This window comes from Octopus sinensis, linkage group LG5 (genome assembly GCF_006345805.1).
Source record: "Octopus sinensis linkage group LG5, ASM634580v1, whole genome shotgun sequence".
Classification (NCBI taxonomy): domain Eukaryota; kingdom Metazoa; phylum Mollusca; class Cephalopoda; order Octopoda; family Octopodidae; genus Octopus; species Octopus sinensis.
The window spans coordinates 104,593,959-104,621,623 of NC_043001.1; the positions used below are offsets into that span (position 1 = coordinate 104,593,959).

The window sequence follows — 27,665 nt, forward strand, 5'->3', positions numbered from 1 at the left end:
TTAATAAAAAATAACTTATTTACTTAAGTTTTAACATCACCGCCTTCAAAATAGTCACCTTGTGCAGCAGTAACTAGTTCTAGTTTTCTTGCCATTTTTGGAATCTAGCCTGGAAGTCGTTTTCCATAAGCTAGTCAAAGACCTTCTGCAATTCCCTCTTGATCTCAAAACCCAATTCTTGTCACCAGTGATAATACTGACAAAAAGGATGGGTCACCAGCAGTGTGCTGATGGATAGCTCAACAGACTTCAACATGATGTTCTTTCTGTTCAGTGGTCAGCAGACAAGGGGACAAACTTTGCAGAGACATGCCACATGTTCAATCCAGATGTTAGGATTGCCTGCATGGATCCAAACAACAGACCAACAACATTGGCAATGTTGTTGATTGTCGTTCCGTGATCCTTGTGCACAAGCTGATGAATTTTCTCCATATTTCCAGGGATGACACTTGTGGCAGGTCTTCCAGATTGCTCATTATCTTCCAAGAATGTTCTTTCACTTTTGAAGCACCTGTACCACTAAAAACATTGTGTACGACCCACTGTTTAATTGCTGTAAGCTTGCCAAAGCATGCACAATGTGTCAGTAGGAGACTTCCCAAGTTTAACACAAAATTTCATTTTGCCTCATTGTTCCAACTTCCAATCGATGACAAAATCACAGACTACAGCATACAAGTGATCACAAAAACACAATCTCACAACTTTCAAACTAAACACAGAAACATCACTTGGCATACTCCCTTATGAAGGTCACAGCTAACCCTCACTATGCACACAACTGTGTGCTGCCATCTACTGGTGCACTACAGAACTTGTCTGTGAACTTCTTGCAGTTGCCTTACTATGCAAATAGTATCAGTAGTGTTTCTCTGCAGGATGAAGCCAAACGGCCATATTATTCAATGTATTCCTTCTGTAGAATATTTCAAGTAAGCAGATTAACTTGCAGAAACTTTATTTGTGATTCCTTTTTAAAATTTATTCCTTTTTAAGATAATAAGTTATGAATGTATAGAGAATCTTTTGTTGCTTGATTGCACAATAGGTAATTCATAAGTGTCATATAAATTACTTGTAGGCATGTGGTATTTTGTTACGCAATCATAATATACTATAAAGCAGTGGCGGCTTGAAGATAAAATTAGTGAGGGTGTTGCTTCAGAAAATTTTTAGCCCTTGTTTTGATACTGTGTAAAAGGAAACAAACATATAAAAAAAAAATTTATATGTAAACCTGATTGGTTTGTATTTTAGCCACTGCTGGGTAGTGTGTTCAATTTGCTCACTGCACATCACCATGAATTCCCCCTTGTTTTTCAAAAATCCCTGCTAAATCACAAAATAAGGGAGGAAAATCTACCCTATTTTTCAAATCCTGGAAACAACACTGAAGCTGGAAGCAGGATAATAATCTAATTCTACACTTTATCACATTCAAGAATAGAAACATGTTTTTAAGCACAACACACACGGAATTAAAAAGAAACACTACCTTTCACCAGCACACCAGAGTCAGAGCTGCGTGAACAACAGTGCTCTCTCTTCCTAGAGTGCAGCTTCGTATCTCGGACAAGTGGGCATGCACACAACAACCAAACACCACGTCGCTGGAACTGAGAGGTGCACAGTTCTATTCAAGGATTTTTTTATTTTATTTTCATAAACTAGGGGATGGCAACTGACATTAAGCTTAAGGATTATATAATGTACAAGTATAAAGAAAAAATTAAGGGAAAAAAGGACTCATTATATTGAATGATATTGATAATATTGAGTGGAAATAGGGGTTGCTGCAGTTCCACAGTACCTATACACGAGCCGCCACTGCTATAAAGTATATTAAATGTTTTATGAGTCAACGCCATGTTCTACTGTATTAGTAGTGCTTTTACATTATTTTGTTAAGGTTATTTCAACAGAAATTAAAGCCAACACTGATTTTTGCTCTGTGTTTTGCAAAAAATCAGCGCTGGCTATAATTTCTATAGAAATAACCTTAACAAAATAAGTGTTATAATCTAGATTTATCATTTGATTTCTATCAAAAGTGAGTCCTGAATAACATAAGGAAGCTCAAAGGATAAGAGGGTCATGCTAACTTAAAATTTAATGCGTATATTCAATATTATTTACATGAAGGAAAGCAAACTACAATACAACTTCAGAAAGCATACTCACAGCAATTTTGTTTTATGACCAGGTTTCCAAGTGTTTTTTAAGCATTCATCCAATTTAAATGCATCCTAAAATTTCAAGAAACAGACAATTGAAGTTTCAAATTGCAATTTTGATAATTATATTTGTAAATGCCGGTGTCACATAAAAAGCGCCCATGCTGGTGTCATGCAAAAGCACCTGTACCAGTGCCATGTAAAAAGCACACAGTACACTCTCTGAAGTGGTTGGCATTAGAAGGGGCATCCAGCTGTAGAAACCAAAACAGACAACTGGATCCTGGGCAGCTCTCCAGCTGGCCAACTCCTGTCAAACTATCCAACCTATGCCAGCATGGAAGACATATGTTAAGTGATGATGGTGATGAGGAGGAGGAGGAGGAGGAGGATTTGATTTCTTTCTGTGTTTGTTTATTTCATTTTTATCTTATTTTGTCATGTAACTTTAATTATTGATTATAAAGTAATCTGTCATGTATGTGTTGTAGCTGTTTAGCCCCGGGTCCACCTGGATTCAGCAATCTTCTATGTATCTTTCATCTTTTATCTCCTAGTTGTTTCAGTGATAAGACTGCGGTCATGCTTGGCACAACCTTGAAGAATTTTTAGTCAAATGAATTGACTCCAGTACTTTATTCATTTTTAAGTATGGTTCTTGTTCCATTGTTGCCAAATCACTAAGTCACAATGATGTAAACACACCAACACTAGTTGACAAGTGGTAGTAGGGGGACAAATACAGACACAAAGACATATACATATATATAAAGACAATTTAGAAGATGGAGATATAAAATTAATACAATTCATTATCTGCAAAAATCTAATATATTCTCTTACAGCTGTTTCAATTTAGCCTAAAAGATTAAATTACAATAATTAAATCATTGTATTAGGCAAAATCTCATCAGAGGGGCAGAAAAGATATACCGTTAGGTTATTGCATGTTTTGTTTACAAATCATCTCAGTTTGCTGAGATGATATATATATATATAATATATATATATATACACACAAACACACACATATATCATCATCATTGTCATCGTTTAATGTCTGCTTTCCCTGCTGGCATGGGTTGGGTGGCTTGACTGAGGGATGGCAAGCCAGTAAACTGCACCAGGCTCCAATATGATCTGGCATAGTTTCTACAGCTGGATGCCCTTCCTAATGCCAACCACTCTGAGAGTGTAGTGCCACTGGCATGAGGGCCAGTCACACAATACTAGCATCGATTACACTTGAATGGTGCTTTTTACGTGCCACGGGCACAGGACCAATCAGGCAGCACTGGCATCAACCATGCTCAAATGATGCTTTTTACGTGTCACTGGCACGGGAGCCAGTCAGGCGGCTCTGGCAACGATCACACTCGAATGGTGCTTTTTACCTGTCACTGGTACAGGACAAGTCAGGCTGCACTGGCATTGACCATGCTTAATTGGTGCTTTTTATGTGCCACCGGCATGGGTGCCAATCAGGTAGTACTGTCATTGACCATGACAATGACTTCACTTGACTCAACAGGTCTTTGTAAGGGCAGTTTATTGCCCAATGATTGAAGGCTACTATTAAATGAGCCAGTTATGCTGCGCTGGCATAGGCCACAGTTATGGTCTCACTTGATTTGCCGGATTTTCTCAAGCACAGCTTATCTCCAAAGGTCTCGGTCACTTGTCATCACCTCCATGAGGCCCAACGTTCGAAGGTCATGTTTTCACACCTCATCCCAGGTCTTCCTGGGCTACCTTTTCCACAAGTTTCCTCAACCGCTAGGTTGTGACACTTTCAAACCTGACAATACCAGGGCAGGTGTCTCTCTTGCACACCACATCTGATGCTTCTTATGTTCAACGTTTTTCTCAGGGTGTAATGTTGTGCATGCACACTGACATTACACATCCAGCGGAGCATACTAGCTTCTTTCTCTGTAAACTTCCGCATGTCCTCAGCAGTCATGGTCAATGTTTCACTGCCATGTAGCATAGCTATTCGCACACATGCATCATACAGTCTACCTGAGTGAGAGGCCTTTGTCACCAGCAGAGGTACTTTATCCAGGATATATATATATATATATATATATATACTTATATGTATGTATGTTTGTATATATAAATATATATAATTGTTAAAGAGGACAACAAACATTAAGGCAAGACAAATACCTCAAGTCATATACGTTATTATTATTGGAAGAATTCCGCTATATCGGAAATCTACAATGGTTCCATAACTCCTGTCTTGGCTATGACTTTGGAGCCTTGCAAATGTATGATTTGAAACATGTTGGTAACTCCAGAGTTGTGTGTGTTTATGAAAGGGATGATGTTTTCTTTGTTTTTCGTTTTTGGAGTTCTGAGTTGTGTGATGTTCAGTTTCATTGCTCTTGAGATTCCATCTTTTATTAATTTGAGTGAGTACTTTTGTTCTAGTAAGAAGTTTTTAAGTTCATTTAGTCTTATTTGACGTGTTTGTGAGTCAATTACTATGCTGCATATGCGTCTTGCCATACTATAAGGAATGTTTCTTTTTATGTGGGATGGATGGCAAGAGTAGAAATTTAAATATTGGTATGTGTCGGTTTTTTGTAGTAGATGTCTGTTGTGACGATGGAGTTGTGTATCTTGATGTTGATGTCTAGGAAGGGAAGTTCGTTGTGGCTGGTATCTATTGTGAAATTGATAAATGGGTGCAGTGTGTTGAGGATGTTGTGAAATGTTCATAGATCTTCTTCTGATCTATTCCAAAAGATGAAGTTCCTGAAAGGTAGGCCTGGCGAGATAGTCGAGATGCTTGAACGGAGACGTGTTGATGTATGTTGCATGCAAGAAATAAGGTGGAGAGGAGGATCTGCTAGGTTCCTCACAGGCAAGGAACACAGGTACAAGATTTTCTGGGCAGGGAACACTGACGGGGTTGGTGGCGTGGGTATACTTATCGCTGAGAAATGGATAGATAGAGTAATTGAGGTAATCAGAGTAAGTGACAGAATACTTAAGATTAGAATAGTGCTTCATAATAGATTAGCAACCATTATATCGGCTTATGCCCCTCAGCCAGGGCTACCCAATGGACAGAAAGACAGCTTCTATGACACCCTACTGCAGACCACCTCATTGACGAACGACAGGGACCTTCTCTTTGTGGCTGGTGATTTCAATGGGCATGTTGGACGACATGCTGGGGGCTTCCATGGCGTACATGGAGGCTACGGTTATGGTTCCCGCAACGAGGAGGGAACCAGGCTGCTGGAGTTCTGCGATGCGAATAGTCTTATGGTCTGCAACACTAACTTCAGGAAACCAACAAGCCACCTGGTCACCTACCAATCGGGCCGGCATACTAGCCAAATCGACTACATCCTTGCCAGAAAAAGGGAAAGATGGCTGCTTATAAATGCCAAAACCTTCCCAGGCGAAGAATGCACCCCACAACATAGACTGGTAGTTAGTGACTTTAGGATCAGGACTAAGAGGGCAACTAGAAGACGACCAACATGGAGAAGAAGGGTCTGGAAGCTTAAAGACCCTGCGAATGGACAGAGATTTAGAGATATGTTACTTGAAGCCTTTGACAAAGTGGAAGGGGGTATAGCTACACATGGGGTAGAAGACAACTGGACGTTTCTGAGGGACAACCTGCTGAAAGCCGCTGACCAGATCTGTGGCTGGTGCAAAGTCCCCTTAAGACCCAAAATAACGTGGTGGTGGAACAATATTGTTGACAGGGCTATTAGACAAAAGAAACAGGCTTGGAAAGCCTGGAAGAACGGTGGTAGCAGGGAAGTGTACCAGACTGCCAGAAGGAAAGCTAGGAGACAGGTCTATCTAGCCAGAGGGGAAGCAGATAAGAGAAAATTTGCCAATGTCCTGCACCGTGAGGATGAAAGACTTGAGGTATTTTGTGTTGCAAGACAGTGTGTGAGAGAGAATCGTGATGTGGTAGGAGAGAAATGTGTTCGCATGGAGGATGTTCACTTGCGCTAAATGAGGATGCAAAGAGAGAAGCTTGGAGACGCCACTATGAAAGGTTGCTGAATGAGGAAAATGAATGGGATAAAGAGAGTCTGCCGAATGTTGACCCAACAGAGGGACCAGCTATCCGAGTTGATAGTTCCGTGGTAGCTAAGGCAATTAGAAGCATGAAGACAGGGAAAGCACCAGGCCCATCAGGAATTACTGCAGATGCTCAAAATATCTGGTAGTGTCGGCTATAGCATAGTCACCCGTATAGTTAACCAGGTGATACACGAAGGAGTCATACCCAATGACTGGTGTAGCAGCATAATAGTCAACTGCTACAAAGGTAAAGGTGACGCCCTTGATACAAATAACTACAGGGGCATCAAGCTGTTGGATCAGGTAATGAAGGTTACGGAGAGGGTTATAGCCCAGTTAATTAGAGAGAGAGTTAGCTTAGATGATATGCAGTTTGGGTTCGTGCCAGGGAAAAGTACTACTGATGCTATATTCCTGGTAAGACAGCTGCAGGAGAAATACCTGGCCAAAGGTAAGCCCTTGTACCTGGCTTTTGTTGAATTAGAGAAAGCCTTTGACAGGGTCCCCCGATCCCTTATCTGGTGGTCAATGAGGAAACTAGGGATAGATGAATGGTTAGTGAGAGCTGTGAGAGCCATGTACAGAGACGCTGCTAGTAAGGTGAGGGTTGGCAACGGGTACAGTGAAGAATTCTGGGTAGAGGTTGGGGTCCACCAAGGTTCAGTCCTCAGCTCCCTCCTATTTATCATAGTCCTCAGGCAATAACGGAAGAATTTAAGACAGGATGCCCCTGGGAGCTCCTCTATGCCGATGACTTGCTCTAATTGCTGAGTCACTATCAGAACTGGAGGAGAAGTTTCAGGTGTGGAAACAAGGATTAGAATCGAAGGGCCTTAGAATCAACCTAGCCAAAACCAAAGTCCTAATAAGTAGGAAGGTGGACCAACCACAAACGACTTCAGGTAGATGGCCCTGCTCGATCTGTAAAAAGGTGTAGGTAGAACTCTATAAGGTGCACCAAGTGTAAGCTATGGACACATAAGAGGTGCAGCAATGTCAAAGGTAGGCTAACTGGGAAGATAGTTTTCGTATGTGGCAGATGCTCAGGAGAAATAAACATGGAAATGTGCAGAGACCAACTTCTACCACGTTCCAGGGAGAAAACTAGAAGTAGTTGATAGCTTCCGCTACCTAGGAGACCAAGTCAGTAGCGGGGGGTGGTGTGCTGAAAGTGTAACTGCTAGAGTAAGAATAGCCTGGGCAAAGTTTAGAGAGCTCTTACCCCTGCTGGTGACAAAAGGCCTCTCACTCAGAGTAAAAGGCAGACTTATGATGCATGTGTACGTACAGCCATGCTACATGGTAGTGAACATGGGCCGTGACTGCTGAGGATATGCGTAAGCTCGCAAGAAATGAAGCCAGTATGCTCCGATGGATGTGTAATGTCAGTGTTCATAATCGTCAGAGTGTAAGTACTTGAGAGAAAAGTTGAACCTAAGAAGCGTCAGTTGTGGTGTGCAAGAGAGACGGCTGCGCTGGTATGGTCATATGACGAGAATGGCTGAAGATAGTTGTGTGCAAAAGTGCTACACCCTAGCAGTTGAGGGAACCTGTGGAAGAGGTAGACCCAGGAAAACCTGGGACGAAGTGTGTGAAGCACGACCTACGAACTTTAGGTCTCACCAAGGAAATGACTAGAGACCGAGACCTATGGAAGTATGCTGTGCGTGAGAAGACCGGCAAGACTAGTCTGGCCATAACCCGTGGCCCCTACCTGGGACGTAGTCAGTCCACCTGTGTACCTTCCTTCTTGTGACACTTGTGAAGACCTGTTGAGGCAAGTGAAAATCAAACAAAATCTAAATAGATGAACATCAATGGAATTTGTATCTTTGTGGTACCAGTGCCGGTGGCACACAAGAAAACCATCCGAACGTGGCCGTAGCCAGTACCGCACCGACTGGCCTCCATGCTGTGTGGGCACGTAACAATCACCATCCAATCGTGGCCGATCGCCAGCCTAATCTGGCTCCTGTGTGGGTGGCACATAAAAAACACCATCGAGCGTGGTCGTCTGCTAGCCTTGTCTGGCACCTGTGTCGGTGGCAATAAAAACCACCATCCGAGCGTGGCCGTTCGCCAGCCTCGTCTGGCACCTGTGTCGGTGGCACATAAAAACACCATCCGAGCGTGGTCGTCTGCTAGCCTTGTCTGGCACCTGTGTCGGGCACATAAAAACATCATCCGAGCGTGGCCGTTCGCCAGCTTCGTCTGGCACCTGTGTCGGTGGCACATAAAAACACCATCTGAGCGTGGCCGTTCGCCAGCTTGTCTGGCACCTGTGTCGGTGGCAAATAAAATCACCCACTACACTCTCGGAGTGGTTGGCGTTAGGAAGGGCATCCAGCTGTAGAAACACTGCCAGATCTGACTGGCCTGGTGCAGCCTTTGGGCTCCCCAGACCCCAGTTGAACCGTCCAACCCATGCTAGCATGGAAAGCGGACGTTAAATGATGATGATGATGATGATGATGAACCAGTCATCGAAGTAATGTTTCCACTTTTTCTTGATGTCTTCTCTGAAATCATGTTCGAAGACTTTCCCTATTTCATCGTATAGTTTGTTCTCAAGTAAACCCATCACCAGGTTGGCATATGAAGGTGCGAATTTTGTTCCCATAGCCGTACCCTTTATCTGTTGGTATGTCTTGTTAAATGATACTGTGTTTTCTTCAAGTATTAATTGGGTGGCTTTGGTGATAAAGTCTGTTTTGAAACATTTATCTATGAGTTCCTCATATTTTTTTACCCATTGTTTTATCACTTCCAGACCCAGGGTGTGTGGTATGTTTGTGTATAAGTTTGTGCCATCGAAGCTTGCAAGTATGGTGTCTTCTGGAACCGTATTTGGAATGTGTGTGAGGAAGTCTATGTCATCCCTTATGTAGCTAGGTATCAGTGGGCATAAAGGTTTGAGGAGTACATCTATGAAGTGGCTTAGTTGTTGGGTTGGCGCCTGGGGCCCTGCCACTATTAGTCTCATTGTGAGGTCTGTGGGCCTTTGTATTCTTATATAATGGTTCCTCAGTTCCTTAATAGCTCTCTGTATTTCAGAGCTTTTATGAACTTTAGGTAATCCATAAAAATTGCTTTCTTTGGTTCTTGAGTAGCATAAATAGTCTTTCTCCTTGTCTGTAAAGGATTCCTGGTATTCATTGACTAATGTTCCAATTTTTTTTTATACATATATATACACACATACATAAGTGAGTGGACAAAAGAAAGAAGGGCATGCAACACATTTATTGGGAGTTACATGTATGGGTTAAAACAGTTTGATTCAAATTCCTTGGTACATTAAGTTTCAAAGTGTGATGCTAATCCTCATTCATAGGATATTTGAAGAGATCAGTTGGAGAAAATCAAATATTATTACTGGCAGGGGAGCTGTAATTGGTTGAGAAAGTTTACACTATGTCATAGTTTCATGCTGGTATTTCAGCCATAACAATTACTTGGAAAATACTACATGGTGAACAGGAAATCAACTGAGTTGAGGACAGGAAATTGGTTACATGATTGGAGGGGAAGTAGGAAAGGGTGGTGGGATGTGTTTGTATGGATGTGCAAGGCTAAGACCTTGTGAGTGGATTTGGTAGACAGAAGCCCATCATACATGTGTGTCTGCAAGCATGTATGCGTAAGTGCATGAGCATGTGTGTGTGTGCATGTAGTGTGTGTGCATGTAGTGTGTGTGCATGTAGTGTGTCTTTGCATTTGTGTTTGTGTTCCACTACTGCTTGATAACCATAGTTAGTTTGTTTATGTCACCATAACTTATTGGTTCAGCAAAAGAGACCAATAGGATGAATACCAGGCTTAAAAATTAGCACTGGGGTCAACTTGTTTGAGTAAACTCTTCAAGGCAGTGTCCCAACATGACCACAGTCCAAAGACTGGAACAAACAAAAGATAATCTTATATTCTAACTCCCATATTACATTAACAATCTACTTCAAAGAAAATATTTACAAACCAATGAAGGATCCTCAACCTGCAAGAAATAGTTATTAAATTTCCCTCAAATCCCACCCTACCTTTTTATGAAGAAACATATATTGGATAATGTATACAAAAGATTAGGGTTTTACAACTGGGACACTTTTGATCATAGATTTACAGGATCTGTATGAACCAAGGGTTGAACAACAATAAAAACACACTTACTCAGATGATGCTGCATTTCGACATCACCCATGCACAATCTATCAGACCAGACACACTCTATCTCCAAGAACAGAAACTGCAGACAAAATCAACAGGACTAACAGTTACTTACTGTCATATTCCATTTGACTTTATCAAGAATTCTCTTAGCCGTCGTCTCATCAGTACTGGTCCAATATGTGAATGCCAGTATTTTCATATCATTAGTTATTCTGAAAAAAACAAATTTTTTTAAATTAAAAGTGTGCATGTGTGTGTGTAAATCTTTTATCTTTAACTTGTTCCAGTCATTAGACTGTGGCCATGCTGGGGCACTGCTTTGAAGAATTTTTAGTTGAATAAATTGACCTCAGTACATTTTTTTTTTGTTTTTTAACCCTTGTACTTAATTCTATTGATATCTTTTGTTGAACCACTAAGTTAATGGAATGTAAACACCAACACTGGATACCAAGTGGTAGTGGGGGTCAAACACACACACACACACAGATATACAATGGACTTCTTTCAGTTTTCTTCTACCAAAGCCATACAAGGCTTTGGTCAGTCTGAGGCTACAGTAAAAAACACTTGCCCAAAGTGTGATGCAATGAGACCATGTAGTTGGGAAGTAAGTTTCTTGCCAGCTGGCTGGCTGTCCATTCATCAGGGTATGTGCTAGGATTGTTAAGTTAAGAATAGCCTTGTTTGATATAACAATGTCAGTTATCTCTACATATGCTGACGTGCAGGGCCTCAAGGAGACAAAGTGGCTGAGTTCCTTTCGAGTGTTGTGCCTCATGGAGGCAATGACTGAGACCTTTGACATTATGTCATGCTTGAGAAGAAGACCCATCAAGCTGAGCAAAATTGTAGTCATGGCATATACTGGTGTCATCCAAATTGGCACATGTGCTGGTTGCTCGTAAAAGCACCCATTACACTCTCGGAATGGTTGGCGTTAGGAAGGACATCCAGCTGTAGAAAACTCAGACTGGAGGCTGGTGCAGCCTTCTAGTGTGACAGCCCGGTGAAACCATCCAACCCATCCCAGCATGGATGTCAGGCATTAAAGATGATGATGATGCTCTGCATGCCAGACTCACAGATACTCAGATGGATCACTTCTATGAATCCTTTTTGAGGACTACCTCAATGACAAAAGACAATGTCATATTCATTGTGGCAGGGGACTTCAATGAACATGTTGGAAGACACCCCGATAGATTTCAGAGAGTGCATAGAGGTAACAGCTTTAGCTCTAGAAATGAGGAGGGGACAAGGTTTCTAGAGTTCTGTGATGCTCATGGCTTACTGGTCTGCAACATTCACTTCAGGAAACCTACCAAACATCTGATCACTTATCAACCTGATGGATTCGTCCTCACTAGACACAGGGACAGATGTATGCTCATAAATGCAAAGTCATTCCTGGGTGAAGAATGTACAACTGAACATAGGCTAGTGGTTAGTGACTTCAGACTTAAGTCCAGAAGGATTCAGAGATGGAAGCTGATATGGAAAAGGAAGTTGTGGATGCTCAAAGATCCTTCAAAGAAGGAGAGATTTAGAGATGTTCTTAAAGCTTTCAATGAGAAGGAGGAAGAATTAGAAACATAAGATGTAGAGGACAACTGATTTCTGTGGTTGAAGTAAAGCCTCTGCCAGACCAAGGATGACATGGTGGTGGAACACTGACATTGACAAGGCCCTAAAAGGAAAGAAACAGCTATGGAATAGAGTGGGTAGCAAAGAATTATACCAGAAAGTTAAAAGGGAAGCTAAATGCCAGGTTTACCTGGATAAGGCAGAAGCAAAAAGGAAAAGGTATGCCAATGACCTGCAGCATGAAGATTAGAGACTAGAGGTATTCTGGATTGTGAGACAGTGTGTCAAAAGAGAATTGAGATATTGTGGGAGAGAAGTGAGTATGGATGGATAATGGTATGCTTGCACTTAGTGATTCATACAAGAAAGAGGCATGGAAAAGATACTATGCAAGGCTACTGAATGTGGAGAATGAATGGGGTAATGGAATTCCCAATAGAGGGACCAGCTGTCCTAGTGGACACCAGTATGGTAGATAAGGCAATTAAAGACATGATAGAAAACAGAGAAAGTCTTTGGTCTATCTGGAGATGCTCAAAATATCTGGTAAGGTAGGATATGGGCTAGTCACTCACCCACTTAGTTAATCAGGTTATTTAGAAAGGCATAATATCCAATGGCTGGAGTAGCAGCATTATTATTAGCTGCTACAAGAGTAAGGGAGATGCCTTAGAAGTAATTATAGACGCATCAAATTGCTGGACCAAGTGATGAAAGTTATGGAGAGAGTTATAGTCCAATTAATTAGGAACAAAATTAGACTAGATGAAATGTAGTTTGGCTTTGACAGAAGCAGAAACACTACTGGTACTATTTTGATAGTCAGGCAACTGCAAGAAAAGTATCTAGCTACGAATAAACCATTATACTTGGCATTTGTTGATCTGGAAAAACAAAAGCTTTGATAGAGTACCTTGCTATGTGATAAGGTGGGCTCTGAAGACACAAGGAGTATACAAGTGACTTTTGAAAACTGTACAAGCCATGTACAGACATTCGGTGAGTAAAGTGAGAGTCAACTATGAGTACAGTGATGAATTTAGTGTACAAGTAAGTGTTCATCAGGACTCAGTTCTCAGTCTTTTCCTTTTCATCACTGTCTTCCAGACCATAACGGAAGAATACAGCATTGGCTGACCCTGGGAAATGCCCTCACAGCAGATTCTGTGGAAGCAAAACTTAGAATTGAAGGGCCTTAAGGTTAACTTAGCAAAGACTAAGGTTTCAGTAAGCAAGTAAACAGACAGGACCCTACTCCCTACTGGTAAATGGTTCTGTTTGATATGTAGGAAAAGTGTAAATAGGAATTCCATATGATGCACCCTTCTTATTCTAACGGCTACACTTTCAGTGCACCCACTCCTGCTACTAACTTGGTCACCTAGGTAAGGGAAGCTATCAACTACTTCTAGTTTTTCTCCCTGGAATGTGCAGAAATTGTTCTCTGTACATTTTCAGTGTTTATTGCTCCTGAGCATCTGCCACATACACAAACTATCTTTCCAGTTAGACTTCCATTATTTTCATTATCTATTTTTAATCTTAATTTTTATCCTTTATCTTTATTCTTATATACTTTAATAAATTATTATCATTATTATTATTGTATTTAAATAAAAATAAAAATATTAATGCATGCGTGCACATAACACACGCACACACACACACACACCACACACAATAAACACACTTTCGTCTGCTTAGTTTGTTGGAGTATTTTAAACGATCAACATATAAATTCTGTAATGTCTATTTTACCCAGAAGATCTTCCACCCAGGGTGCTCAAATTGCAAACTTATATTATTATATATGTTTTGTAATTTAAATTGAGTGTAAATTAAAACAATTGTAGGCAATTAATAAATAAATTTATATCCATTGAATCTCTGCATTTTCAAACTTATTAATACACATATATATATCTCTATATATAAAACTGAAATGCGTTTTTACCGCTTGGATCGCTTTCAATGCCACTACATCCCGTCCGATTCGCTCCAAAATTAACAGGGACATGTAGAATGAGGTGACGATGCTCGTGGGCTACCTTAGAAATCCCTATCTTAAAAGGTGTGGTTGCTAGGGGCCATCTTCCTCACTCACGCTATTTCCTCCAGTACCCTCTCACTCCTCTTCATTTGACAAGTCCACTCCTGTTATTTAATGTAAAGTCTTCCTCAAATCACTCTCTCGCTATTTCCTCTCTTCCAAGAACATTTTCACTCACTCTATCTCTTAGCTTCCCATACATTTTACTCATGTATCTATCTGCGTTCATAGAGAGAAACAAATATTACATCGCCATCGCATTATATTGTCTACCTGTCAACACACACACACATATATCTAATATTATATTTTTATTTTTATGTTTTTGTTTTTGGTTTTTTACGGTTTCATTTCCCTATTAGTGGTTTTATCTCTAATTTAATTTCTACAGCGTGCACACACACCTATATGTGGCCCCAGTAGACCCGAATGAAATCGGGTTCTCTTCATCAAAATGTGAAAAGGGGTCTAGAATTATCATTGCCACAACTTATGTATATGTCTTCCTCACTCACTCACTCTTTTTCCTAATGATAATTATCATCACCACCACCACCACCACCAACACACAATCATGACAATCTTTCTCTTAAAACAAATCATGTTTACATTGCAAAATATTTCATTTTCCCGTCCACTCTTTCATATATCACCTTTTCTTTCTCGAGCTCTCTCTTTTTTCCCCGTCCCTATTTATTCTACAACAAGTCTATCAATGACAGCCGCAAAAGTTTCAATATTCCTACTTCACCTCTTTCAGAAACGCAACAGATATTATTTTTTTTGCCGGGGTTAAAGCCCACTACATCCCGTCGGATTCACTCCAAAATTTACACCTTTTCTTTCTACCTCTAACTCCCCTTCAATTTCTCTTTATCTCCATTCATAAAGATAATTATCATCGCCACCACCACCACCAACACACAATCTGGACAATCTTTCTCTTAAAACAAATCATGTTTACATTGCAACGACGTCTGCCACCTCCGCCGTCTCTATTTATGCCTGGATCATTCCATTCAACCCTTTGCTTTCCAAAACATTTAATGCACACATTAATGTTGAGTACTGCAGTTCGGTGAGATGCATACAATACCTCTGCAAGTACATTAATAAGGGCGATGATATGGCCGTGTTCGTGTTCAGTGATGAAGACCTTAGACATGACAAAATTAAACAATTCGTTTTGGGTAGGTATGTATCCTCCAATTATGCAGCGTGGCGCATTTTTGGATACGAGATTCATCTAAGCTCACCATCAGTTTTCCACCTGAATGTTCATTTACAGAAGAGACAGCTGTTTTACTTCACAGAGAAAAATGCACGTCAAGTCATTGAAAATCTAAAAGGGACTACGCTTACAGCATTTTTTAAATTGTGTTCAGTTGATGAGTTTGCTGCTACTCTCATTTACCCTGAAGTACCAGAATATTACACATACAACAACAATAATTGGAAGCGCAGGTCACATGGAACAGAACTTGACATTGGCCCGGTGTTTCTAGGAAGAACGTCATTGGGCGTGTGTATAATATTCATCCTACCAAACAGGAAATCTTCTTTTTGAGAATGCTGCTTCATGTAGTTACTGGACCAAAGTCTTTTGCTGATCTTCGCCACTTACAGGGAAGCATGTTTGAGGCGCGGACTTCTTCTCAATGATGACCACTTACACAGGACATTAGCAGAGGCCTCAAATTGTAACCTGCCATGGCAAATGCCACTTGCACATTAATTTCATGAGCAGGCCTTTCCATTGATCGGATCAACTGGAACATTCATCATCATAATCAATAGAATGCCAGTTTTGGTAGGTGTGATTTGAGGAATATTTGGTTGTTATTTGTAGCAGTTCAAATCTCTTCATGAAAGTGTTCATAATGGACAATGGTATAACTGAAAAATATGTGTAGGATACACTTAGTCTTTTGAATGCAACCTACATGAACTGGGGATACACAAGAAAAAGAAATCACAACAGATCACACAAAAAGTTAACTTACTCTTCTCCTTGCAATATTTTATGACCTTTTGGTAATGGAACCTCTTCACCAACTTTAGCTGCAGCGTATATTGATAATTCGAAGGACTTTTTAATGTCCTGACAAAGAAAATTTGATATGCTTTATCATGTACTATTAGAACTGTCAATGGTGAAATTGGTAGAATGGAAAATAAACTGACATTTGATATGTAGTAACATTCCTGTCTTTTATCTTTCCAAGATTGATAAAATATGTAACATTCAAATATTGGGTTGATATAATTGATTACATACTCCTATAAAATTGTGAATTTGTGCCTACATTAGAAATCATTATTATGTACTCATACATACCAAACGTGCTCCATATAAAAGCAAATGTCATATGGTATAGAGAACCCTACCATTTTTCTAGTTGGTGAGCACATTATACCATCCAGTTTACCTAGCCATGGATGCCTTCGATAGAGTCCACTCTATAGCAAGTATTTAGACCAGGCTTTCAGCAAGGAGTTCCCAGGACCTACTGACACCGTTTACTTTTCACACTTCTCCAAAATATCAGTTTCAAATTTTGGCACAAGACCAGCAATTTCAAGTGAGGGAGTAAGTTGATTACATCAACCTCACTGCTCAACTGGTATTTATCATATCAACCCTGAAAGGATGAAAAGCTAAGTCAACCATGGCAGAATCTGAACTCAGAATATAGAGAAAGATGAAATACTGTTAAGCACTTGGCAAGCTAACTGCCTTACACTTCTCCAGAATATCAAAAACTATAGCTAAACCCACTGGACAATTCTTCCCACCCTCTTCCTTTCTAACATTTGTAGATTTCATTCCAATTAAAAATCTACTCATTATTTCTTACTAGCTTGCAAACTGCACAACCTATTCCTCTCTGAGAAACAAATTTCTAAACTGCCATCTATGGTTCATCTCTAACATCCAGACCATATGCTTTACTTAAACGTCACTCTGAAAGGAGATGTCTGCACGTAAGTAAGCTCCAATCTCCCAGCCAATCACCACCCTCACTTGGATTTTAATCTGACTCAGAGTCTCCTTCCCTCCCTCACATACGACCACTTCTTCTCTACTCTTTGAATTCTTTAAACCAACAGCAACTCTTCAGCCATATCTCCTCTCAAATTTATCTCATTTAATCATTCTCTAAAGTTATCCTAGTTGGTGACTTTAATTCTCACAACTCCCCTAGTGGCTCCCCGACTCATCTCATATTGATGCTATTGGAGCAAAAAATAAATCTTTTGCAATTCTTAATTCTTCTGAGAGAGAGGAACAGGTTGTGGGGTATGCAAACTATTAAGAATAGGATCTAAATTGGAATGAAATCTATAGATGTTAGAAAAGAAGAGGGTGAGAGGAATTGTTCAGTAGGTTTCGTTCTAATTTCAGATATTTTGGAGAAGTGTAAAAAAGTAAAGGGTGACAGTGTCTCAGCAGATCATGGAAAGTCCTTGCTGGAAGCCTGGTTTAAATGCATTTCTGATCAACACACTTCTATCTCACCTCCAAACCTAACCTCTACTCGACCATAATTGCCTCAGTATGTATCAGGTTGTCCAATCAATACCTCATCACAACTACCCAATATACATTCACATACTACAATCAAAATCAAAATCAAAATCAAAATCGAAATTGATCAACATCAATGTGACACCAGTGCCGGTGGCACGTAAGAGAACCATCCAAACACAGTCATTGCCAGCGCCGCCCCGACTGGCCTCCGTGCCGGTGGGACGTAAAAAGCACCATCCAATAGTGGCCGTTGCCAGCCTCGCCTGGCACCTGTGCTGGTGGCACGTAAAAAGCACCCACTAAACTCACGGAGTGGCTGGCATTAGGAAGGGCATCCAGCCGTAGAAACATTGCCAGATCAGACTGGGCCTGGCACAGCCTTCTGGCTTTCCAGACCCCAGTTGAACTGTCCAACCCATGCTATCATGGAAAGCGGATGCTAAACGATGATGATGATGATACTACACAATATCTGGTGAAGGTATACAGTTTAGTTATGAAGGTATTTGATTCATGATTATAAGGTCGTGAGTTCAATTCCTGGCATTGTGTAGCATTCTTGAGCAGGGCACTTTATTTCCTGTTGCTTCAGTTCACTCAGCTGGCAAAAATGAGTTAAACCTGTATTTCAAAGGACCAACCTTGTTACATTGTGTCACATGGAATCACCCAGAGAACTATGCTAAGGATACCTGAGTCAGTGGAGTGCTCAGCTTCTTGCACATTAATTTCATGAGCAGGTTATTTTATTAATCAAATTAAACCAGAATTCGCATCATCATAACTGACAATACCAGTTTGATGCAATATCCACCTACTCCCACTACCATACTTAGATGCTACACACTTCAAGTCAGTCAACTGGTTGAAGCTCCACCAGTTTTATGCGAAGTGTCCCAGGTCCATTACAATTAGACAGGTGACTGAAACTATCCTTTTAGGCATCTTCCTCCATGTCCTGCACACAACAAAAACTCAATGCCTCAAGTTCACTCTGAGATAATTAACAGCAGTTCAAGCCAAAAAGACAGGATTACTGAACCTAGAAATTGGAGCCTGTTTACCTAGCAAGTAACTCTTGCAAAACCACTGTCTAAACTGAAAAGGACGCCTTTGTGCATCACACGGCATGCAAGCCTTCCACTTTCCAAACTGACCCTTTTGGTCCCTTGCTAAAAGAAACTTCTCTAAGTTTTCAGAACCCTCATTTCCTCATTTCTCAATAATGATGGCCAAGTAAGCTGTAACTCCATGCTTTCCATGGAAAAAGCCTCAACCTTCACTGCCTGCTTTTCATCCAACTCCATACTGAATATGCTAGATAAATTTCCTCCAAAACTATATGTCTTCCACTCAACTACATTCACCAATTTACATACCCTACAAGGGTGAGCTGAAAAGTTTATAAGCTAATTATGAAGGAGTGATGCAAAAGCTGTGAAATCTTGCATGCATAAACTTCAACCTGTCTTATTAATAACTGTATTGTTTCTTTCCTAGTAAACTGACATTTGACTGGTCAAAGAAGACTTCAAAAGTAACTAGTAGAATCTTTTCTTGAAAATGGACAAAATTTGGCATTGTAGTGTTATCAAGTACTTGCAGAAAAAGGGTTTAGTCTCCAAGGACATTCATGAAGACATTCATAAGAAATGAAATTCCAGCTTTATCAACAGTCCAAAACTGGGCAGAGTCTTGAAGATGGCCCAAGGTCTAACGTCTTGCAACTGCCACCACCGAGGAAAACATTGATCGTATTCATCACATGGTGATGAATACATTCAAATAGCCAATGCTATTTACATATCCTGTTAGAGAGCTGAGAATATTCCACACAATGAACATGGTATGATGAAAGTTTCTGCTCAGTGGGGGCCATCCTCTGACACCTGGTCACATCATGAGAAAATCTGACATTATCTGAGGCAGAGCCAGCTGGTTTCCTTGAACATTTCCTAACCCAGGATGAGTGTTGGGTTCATCATTATATGTCAGAGACAAAGACGCAATCTATGCAGTGGAAACACCCCTCCTCACCTATTCGAAAGGAGGCCAAGGTCATTTCATATGCAGGGAAGGTGATGGCCTCAGGTTTGGGATCCAAAAGTAACAAGACACATCCAGTTTCTGAGTATAGTCATTGGTTGGTTTTGAAATCTTACCAATGGTAGCCCATAATCCTGCAAAGTATCCTAGTATCAAAAGAATTTAGGTGGCTCCTAGTCTAAGTCTTGCAACTGTAGAGTAAGAGAGGGAGGACTAGTTTCAGTAGCCTAAGATAGGAAACTAGTCTATACCAGTTAACTTGCTTTTGCATGAAGAACTTCATGCTTCAAGCTAACAAGACATTCGTCATGAACACTGTGGTGAGTTATTCAATATACAGGACTACTAACAGTGAAGTGAATTCAACCACCAAGAACTAAGTGTTCTGACAATGGATACATCACATTGCTGGTACACAGCTGACTTAGCCATGCATACATTTTTTTGCTATGTTTCTAAAAGAATCACAAATGCTAGAATTGTGCTATGATACAGAAGCTTTTTCCAAAGAGAATTAACAATATAATTGAGAGGATAAGATTTTAATCCAGTCTGTTTTCCATGTTAGCATGGGTTGGACAGTTTGACAGGAGCTGGTAAGGCCAGGGGCTGCACCAGGTTCCATTGTCTGTTATGGCTTGCTTCCTACAGCTGGATGCCCTTTTTAATGCCAATCACTTTACAGTGTACTGGGTGCTTTTTATGTGGGACCAGCATCAGTGCATTTTATATGGCACCAGCACCAGCACATGTAGATATGATGGCTACAATGCACAGCACCATTTCTATTTCCCATTTGAGTCAGCATCATTAGATAACCGGGTACAAAGACACCCAGAAAACATATATAAAAACAAATTTGCAACTCCATCAAACCCATAAGATTATAGGGAAAAGTAAATTAAAATTTTGAAAAAAAAATTTAATTACTGTATTTATAATCAAGTGGGAAAATTGAATTATACATGGCCTGTCTTATTGGCAGCTACATCTGAGGTCTTTGAGTCAATTTAATTGTAGAAAAAGAAAACAAAATTTACCAAACAGTAAAGAAGTAAAAAAAATACATAAAAAGTAAATTGCCAACTCACCTCATCTTTGAATGTTCTTTCTTTTTCTTTGAAAAGTTTGTAGGTCTTACAGAATTCTATCTGAGCAATCCTGCAATTAGAGGTGTATGTGTACATATACATATATATAAACATAAATAAATAAATAAATAATACATACATACATATATATGCATGTATGCATAAAGAAATTTAAAGAGAAATGCTACTATCAAGGAGGAAATAAATCCTAACCTTTTTGCGTGCACAATTTGTGACAGACCATGTCTTTCTTTTGCTGGGCTCAAATCTCATTTGCAGACCTGTGAAAAATAAACCACTAACTACTCTGCCTACCTATCTGTGTATATCTGCCAATGCCAAGTATGCCATAAGGTCTGCAAATCCAACGGAGGCCTCAAAAGACATTTTATAATCAAAAAAGACCAGAACTTAACTGCAGCTCTTGGTGGTCCAAAGCAGATATGCAATTTAAGTGGGTGTCTTTTAAAAACATTGTCTGGTTTAAAAAGCCACATTAGATGCCATGATAGATCTAAGGTGTAAGTACAAGAGGTAGTCAAACTATGTATAAGGAGTAGACAACCACCATATATATATATATATATATATATATATATATATACGAAGGGCTTCTTTCAGTTTCCATCTTCTAAATCCACTCAAAAGGCTTTGGTCGGCCCGACGCTATAGTAGAAGACACTTGCCCGAGATGCCATGCAGTGGGATTGAACTCAGACCCATGTGGTGGGGAAGCAAGCTTCTTACCATACAGTCATGCCTGCACCTATATATATATATATATATATATCATCATCATCATCATCATCATCGTTTAACATCCATCTTCCATGCATACATGGGTAGGATCGTTGACAGGAACTGGCCAGGTAGAAAAACTACCCAAAGCCACTGTGTCTGTTTTGGCAGGGATTTTACAGCTAGATGCCTTTCCTGACACCAACCACTCCATGGAGTGGACTCAGTGCTTTTTATCTGGCACTAGCACAGGCAAGGTTAATTTTGGCATGATTTTTACAGTTGGATGCCTTTTCAAAACACCAACCACATTACAGTGTGGACTGGATGTTTTTAATGTGGCACTAATACTGGCAGGGTAACCAAGTAACTCACAAGACAAAGAATTAGAGTGTGAGGTTAGAGTGTAACAAAGAGACAGAGAGACAGAAGTAGGTGTCTTGTCAGAACAGAGGGAGCATTAGAGGAGGTGATCCAGTATCAGATGATGAATGGTTAGAGTGTAACAGAGAAACAGAGGGGCAGAAATAGTTTCATTGCTATAGAGGAGGATGTGGTTGTCTGGGGAGGGAGAGAGAGAGAGAAAATAGAAACCAGAGTGAGAGAGAGATACAAGAAAGAGAGCAGAAAGAAGTGTGGTGATGTAAAGGAGACACTTAGCTACCTAGTCAGAGGTAAAACAAGAGGAGAAAAAGTGACCAAGAGAATAGGAAACAGCAAAAGTGTAAGAGAGAGCAGAAGAGAGATGGTGTAGTGCTAGGGTATAGCCACAAGTAACAAGGATCTGAGCATAGAACCTGGGTAGAAAAATAGTGTGTGGGTGTTGGAGGTGGGGGAAGCAACACTACAGTGAGCAAGGCAGTGAGGGCAAGAAAGGGGATTAGAAAGCAATCATAGTTTATGAAGAAGAAATGTAAGGAAGAGAAAGATGCAGTTAGAATAGGGGTTGTAGTTCGGTTTCTTGGGGTAGAGTGAGAAGCATGTTATCACATGTGGGTGGGACATAACTCTTCTAGTGCTCGTGTGTGTGTGTGTGTGTGTGTGTGTGTGTGTGTGTGTGTGTGTGTGTGTGTATGTGTGTATGTATGTGTATATGTGTGTGTGCATGTATGTGTGTATGTATGTGTGTGTGTGTGTGTGTGTGTGTTTCTTAGCTAGCTGAAGCTATTAATATAATAGTTATGCAATGAGCTATGCTCAAAATAGCTAATCAACAGGCTGAGATTTCTTAAATTAAATGAAGGTTACATTGTTGCTTAGAATTTCTAAGTCTCCTACACCACAGTGGTGATTATGAACTGAAGAAAGAAGCCAGTAGTAAAAAATAAGATAAAATAAAAGTTAAGAAGTAAATCAAGGGAACCGATGAATGATAAAGCAAAGGGTGAGACCCAAAATATGCAAGAGTGGGTGTGGTTTAGAGTTGAGGAATACAAAGAAAAAGAGAACAAGAAGGAAAGAAAAAAAAGAAGAGAGAAAAGGATTATATCATTGGGAGAAAATACTGTGGTCATAAACTTTCATTCAAGAGATATGACATATGATATTTGCTCTGCAGAATACAAGATGCCAGTACATCGGCATACTCATCTAGATCACAATATATACACACACTCACACATGTGCATACATGCTAACTCATGCACACATAACATAAAACTACTTAAGGGTGTATGGATGCTGTATTTTTTTATTCTTTTATTTGTTTCAGTCATGTGACTGTGGCCATGCTGGAGCACCACCTTTAGTTGAACAAATCGACCCCAGGACTTATTTTTGTAAGCCTAATACTTATTCTATCGGTCTCTTTTGCTGAATCGCTATGTTACGTGGAATTAAACACACCAAAATCAGTTGTCAAGCGATAGTGAGGCGACAAACACAAACATATATATATATGTATATATACATACAATGGGGTTCTTTCAGTTTCTGTCTACCAAATCCACTCACAAGGCTTTGGTTGCCCAAGGCGCCATACAGTGGGACTGAACCCGGAACCATGTGGTTGTAAACAAGCTTTTATTCACTGTTTTCTAAACCTGAGAAAAATAAGTAGGGGTGCAAATTTTGATTTTACACCCTACAAAAATTCTAGAGTGTGCACTTGCACCTGCTATTCTTGGGCCTATGGCTACACCTGTTGTTAAGAATAATACATTTCTGTACAACTTGATTAATTATATGGATGAGTTCATCATGTCCCACTCTGCTACATACTTTAAGCATATCAATGGTATTTCCGAATGGACCAGATCTTTCCCTGTCTTACTATCCTTAATTACTTTGTCTATCATATGGCTGACAACTAGGATAGTTAGTCTTTCTGTATCCATCTATACACACCTCCCTCCCTCTACTAGGAATATGTAATTATGGCAGTAGATATTTCAAATTGTACTTACCTATCTCGGTCAAATGTAGAATCCTGGAGAAAAAGAATAAGAGAAAAAAATTTGTCATAATGCTCATAACAATAATAGTGATGATGATGATGATGATGATGAAAATGATTATGGTGCTGGTGACTTTGACGAGATAAATGGTATGGAAGATGTTGTTTAGCATCAAGTGACCCCTGATGGATCTGATGTTAAATGGTGGAATTGTTGCTCATGAAGATAGTTAAGCGTAGTCAACATCATTGAATTAATGGCAATTTAAAAAGCAGTTATCAGTCAAAAATTCAAAAGGATATCAAGTTGTGCATGTGTGGCTATAACTGTCTCTTTTGTCTATCATGACAAGAATTGACCATTAAAGATAATGAAATTTTTTCTCCACAGCTGTTATTCTAATTGACAAAAAAAAAAGAAACACAATTAGGAGCTCACTACAATAAGTTTGTTAGCCTACAAACCATGAGATTGGTTAGTCAATTGGAGATGGTTGCTTCTTACAGGATCTGAAGGAAGATGTGCTTGACGATTCTACCCACACAATCCTCCCAGGAATAAGTGGGAGAAGATGTGCAGAGAAGAGATGAACATACATTTAACTATATGTTCTTCATGCAGAAGGTATCTTTTATCTTTTGTCTTTTACTTGCTTCAGTCATTCGACTGTGGCCATGCTGAACTTTTAGTCGAAGAAATCAACCCCAGTAATTATTTATTTTTAATTATTCTATCAGTCTGATTTGCTGAACCACTACCAGTTGTCAATTAATGGTGAGGAACAGAGACACACACAGACACATGCGCATGCGCACGCACGCACACACACACACACACACAGGTTTCTTTCAGTATTGATCTCCAAAATCCACTCACAAAGCTTTGGACGTAGATGACAGTGGCCAGAAGGGCCATGCGGTGGAACTGAACCCAGAGCCATGTGGTTGGGAAGCAAGCTTACCACACAGCCACACCTACACCTACACATAGGAAATTTCCCTTTAAGTTGTCACAGCTGACAGGATGAGACAGGCATAAGAGTTATGTAAATATATATATTTGAATACATATATGTATCTCTATGTATGTGTGTGTACATGTGCATGAAGATGTATATTTATTTTTACCATGCATTCACTGCACAATTTTGTCTTAGAAAAATATTTTATCTCTACAGATTTTAAGCCAAGCTTCAAGTCACATCTGCACCCTACCAGACACAGTTTTCCAATGCAATTTCCCTCTTCAGTCATACATACTGCAGCAAGTACTTTTCAAGTTCTAATGTAGACAAACATATATTGATAGATAAATGTATACCACTTTATTTTAACTCACAGCATGTCTTGTGCTTAAACTAATTCCACCTTGGCAAGCCATAGAAAACACCAGTGAATGTATTGTTTGCTGCTTCCTGTATACAGAAATGAAAGTCCTCTCTTAGCTTCAAATGATAGAGGCTGTCTTTGCTACTGAAGAGGTGAAATCACTCTGAAACATTGTCTGATAGTTCAGTGTTATCACTTGGTACTTGATCGATGTGGCTTTACACACAGAATTTATAGAGTGAAAAGTTTTCTTTGTAATAAAAATCCCACAGCAAATACCTTTCATGTTTTAGTGTACAAGAATGTGTTAAAATTAAAAGCACACATCCTTATTTTCATCCTTGCTGTTTCATGGTTTATACACACACACATGTATATCACAGGTATGGCTCTGTAATACAAATTTTGCTTCACACTCAAGTAGTTCTAGGTTTGGTCCCACTGTTATATATTAAGCAAGTGTCTTCTGCTATAGACTGAAGCAGACCAATGCTTTAAGAGTGAAATTCTTAAAAAGAAACTGAGAGGCTCATAGTATGTGCATATATTAGGTGTGGTTGTGTGGTAAGAAGCTTGCTTCCCAACCATCTGGTTCCAGGATAAGTCCCACTGTTTGGCAACTAGGGCAAATGTCTTATACTATAGCCTTGGGCTGACCAAAGCCTTATGAGTTGATTTAGTAGGCATGCATGTATAGTCACTTACAGCTGTTTCAATTAAGCCTAAAAGATCAAAATGCCAATTATTAAAACCATTATATTAGGGAAAATACAACATCTAAAAACCTAACAGTATATCTTTTTCTTTTTTCTATCCCTCTGATGCGATTTTGCCTAATATAACGGTTTTAATAATTACTATCTTTTAGGCTTAACTGAAACAGCTGTAAGTGACTATGTTGGTTTTTTGCAGACAATAAATCTTTTATTAAATGCTATATCTCCATTTTCTTTTCTTTTGAATGATTATAAACCATGGTTTATAAATAATCCTATTATTCTATAAATATTATTATTATTCACAACAAATATTAGGTATTGAACCAGTAATTCATTGGATGTTACTATCCCTTAATGAGGTTAATTGAAAATATATATAATTATTTGCAGGATCCAAAAGAATCAACGTATCTTAATAATAAGGACAAGATAGAGTCAAGAACAGCATACTGATGTATCAACAGTGTGTTTGGACACTTGTACTTCCTAGAGGATATATAGATTTGTCCTTTTAGTTACACATAACATCCACATGTACAGACTGAAGACATTCAACAAATGCATAAAATCACACAAGGGTATACTCGGCATGCAGTCCGTGGTCCACTGTAGGCTCATGATCCAATGCGGGGAATGTTCTGAATTAGTGTAGTATGAATAATAACACAAGTGGGCTGAGGTTCACTACAGCTGTTACACATTTATTACTACATATGTTTAACATTAAACTGGCCTCTCTCAATTTACTCTCCCAACTGGCACCAGAATGAGAGAGTGACTATACATTCTATACTTTTTGGGTGAAAAATCCTACATTTTAAATTTTGGATTTTAATTTTAATTCATTCACCTAAGGAAAACGTTTTTGTTTTAAATGATGTAATTGATTTGATCTTCAATAAAAAGAAAAACATGTCTGAAACAGCTGTAGTGAACCTCAGCCCATTTGTGCTATTATTTATGTATATACAGCCATAGCCTACACCAGTGTCACATAACCATCCCACTTAAGAAAGTACCTTTGGATTGTTGGGCAACATGCCGTGTTTGAAGAGACCTATTGAACCAAGTACATCAAAATCAAAATCAAATCAAACCACAATCAACTGGAAATTGTAGTTGTGGTTGATGCCAGTGCCACCTGACTGGCTACCATGCTGGTGGCACACAATAAGCATCATTCATGCATGGGTCATTGCCAGTGCTGCCTGACTGGCTCTCGTGCTGGTGGCACATAAAAAGCACAGTCCAAACGTGGGCGATGCCAGCCCCTTCACCCTGACTGGCTCCTGTGCTAGTGGCATGTAAAAAGCACCTTCTACACTCTCAGAGTGGTTGGCATTAGGAAGGGCATCCAGCTGTAGAAACATCATCAGATCAGGTGGAACCTGGTGCAGCCTCCTGGCTTGCCAGACCCCAGTCAAATCGTCCAACCCATGCCAGCATGGAAAAATGAACGTTAAACGATGATGAAGATGATACATGCATACATACATGCATATATATCAATATGTGTGTTGCTTAAACATCAGAAGCTGAGGTTTTTCATTTGAGTAAAATTCCCTTTCAAGGTATAAAGTGTTAAGAAACCCAATATCCTTTAGAGCTAGGCAAAACAAAATCCCTCTAGAGGTGATTATGAGAGCAAGAGATACGTGTTTAGCCATAGCTACAGAATGTCAGTGTAGTGCACTCATATCCTTTCTGAAACAGAATCAAATCTGCTAGCCTATAGTATAAACAGATTCATCTGGATTTTTACCACATGA

The 27,665-nt window shown here is 39.7% G+C and overlaps 1 protein-coding gene and 1 long non-coding RNA gene across 2 annotated transcripts in view; one reads left to right on the plus strand and one right to left on the minus strand.

Annotated features, from left to right (window-relative positions):
- Window positions 1–27,665, minus strand: part of LOC115212235 — a 323,796-nt gene that overhangs the window by 261,067 nt on the left and 35,064 nt on the right. Inside the window, exons 11-15 of the mRNA XM_036502985.1 lie at window positions 23,859–23,881; window positions 20,716–20,785; window positions 16,050–16,147; window positions 10,522–10,621; window positions 2,185–2,249 (exon numbers count right to left, since the gene is read on the minus strand). Of these exons, the coding sequence (XP_036358878.1) occupies window positions 2,185–2,249; window positions 10,522–10,621; window positions 16,050–16,147; window positions 20,716–20,785; window positions 23,859–23,881 (356 nt within the window). The remainder of the gene's footprint in view (window positions 1–2,184; window positions 2,250–10,521; window positions 10,622–16,049; window positions 16,148–20,715; window positions 20,786–23,858; window positions 23,882–27,665) is intronic.
- On the plus strand, window positions 4,675–8,761 carry LOC118763400. Its single transcript, XR_004999150.1, has 3 exons — window positions 4,675–4,939; window positions 6,002–6,005; window positions 8,723–8,761. It is a non-coding gene; the product is annotated as an uncharacterized LOC118763400 (long non-coding RNA).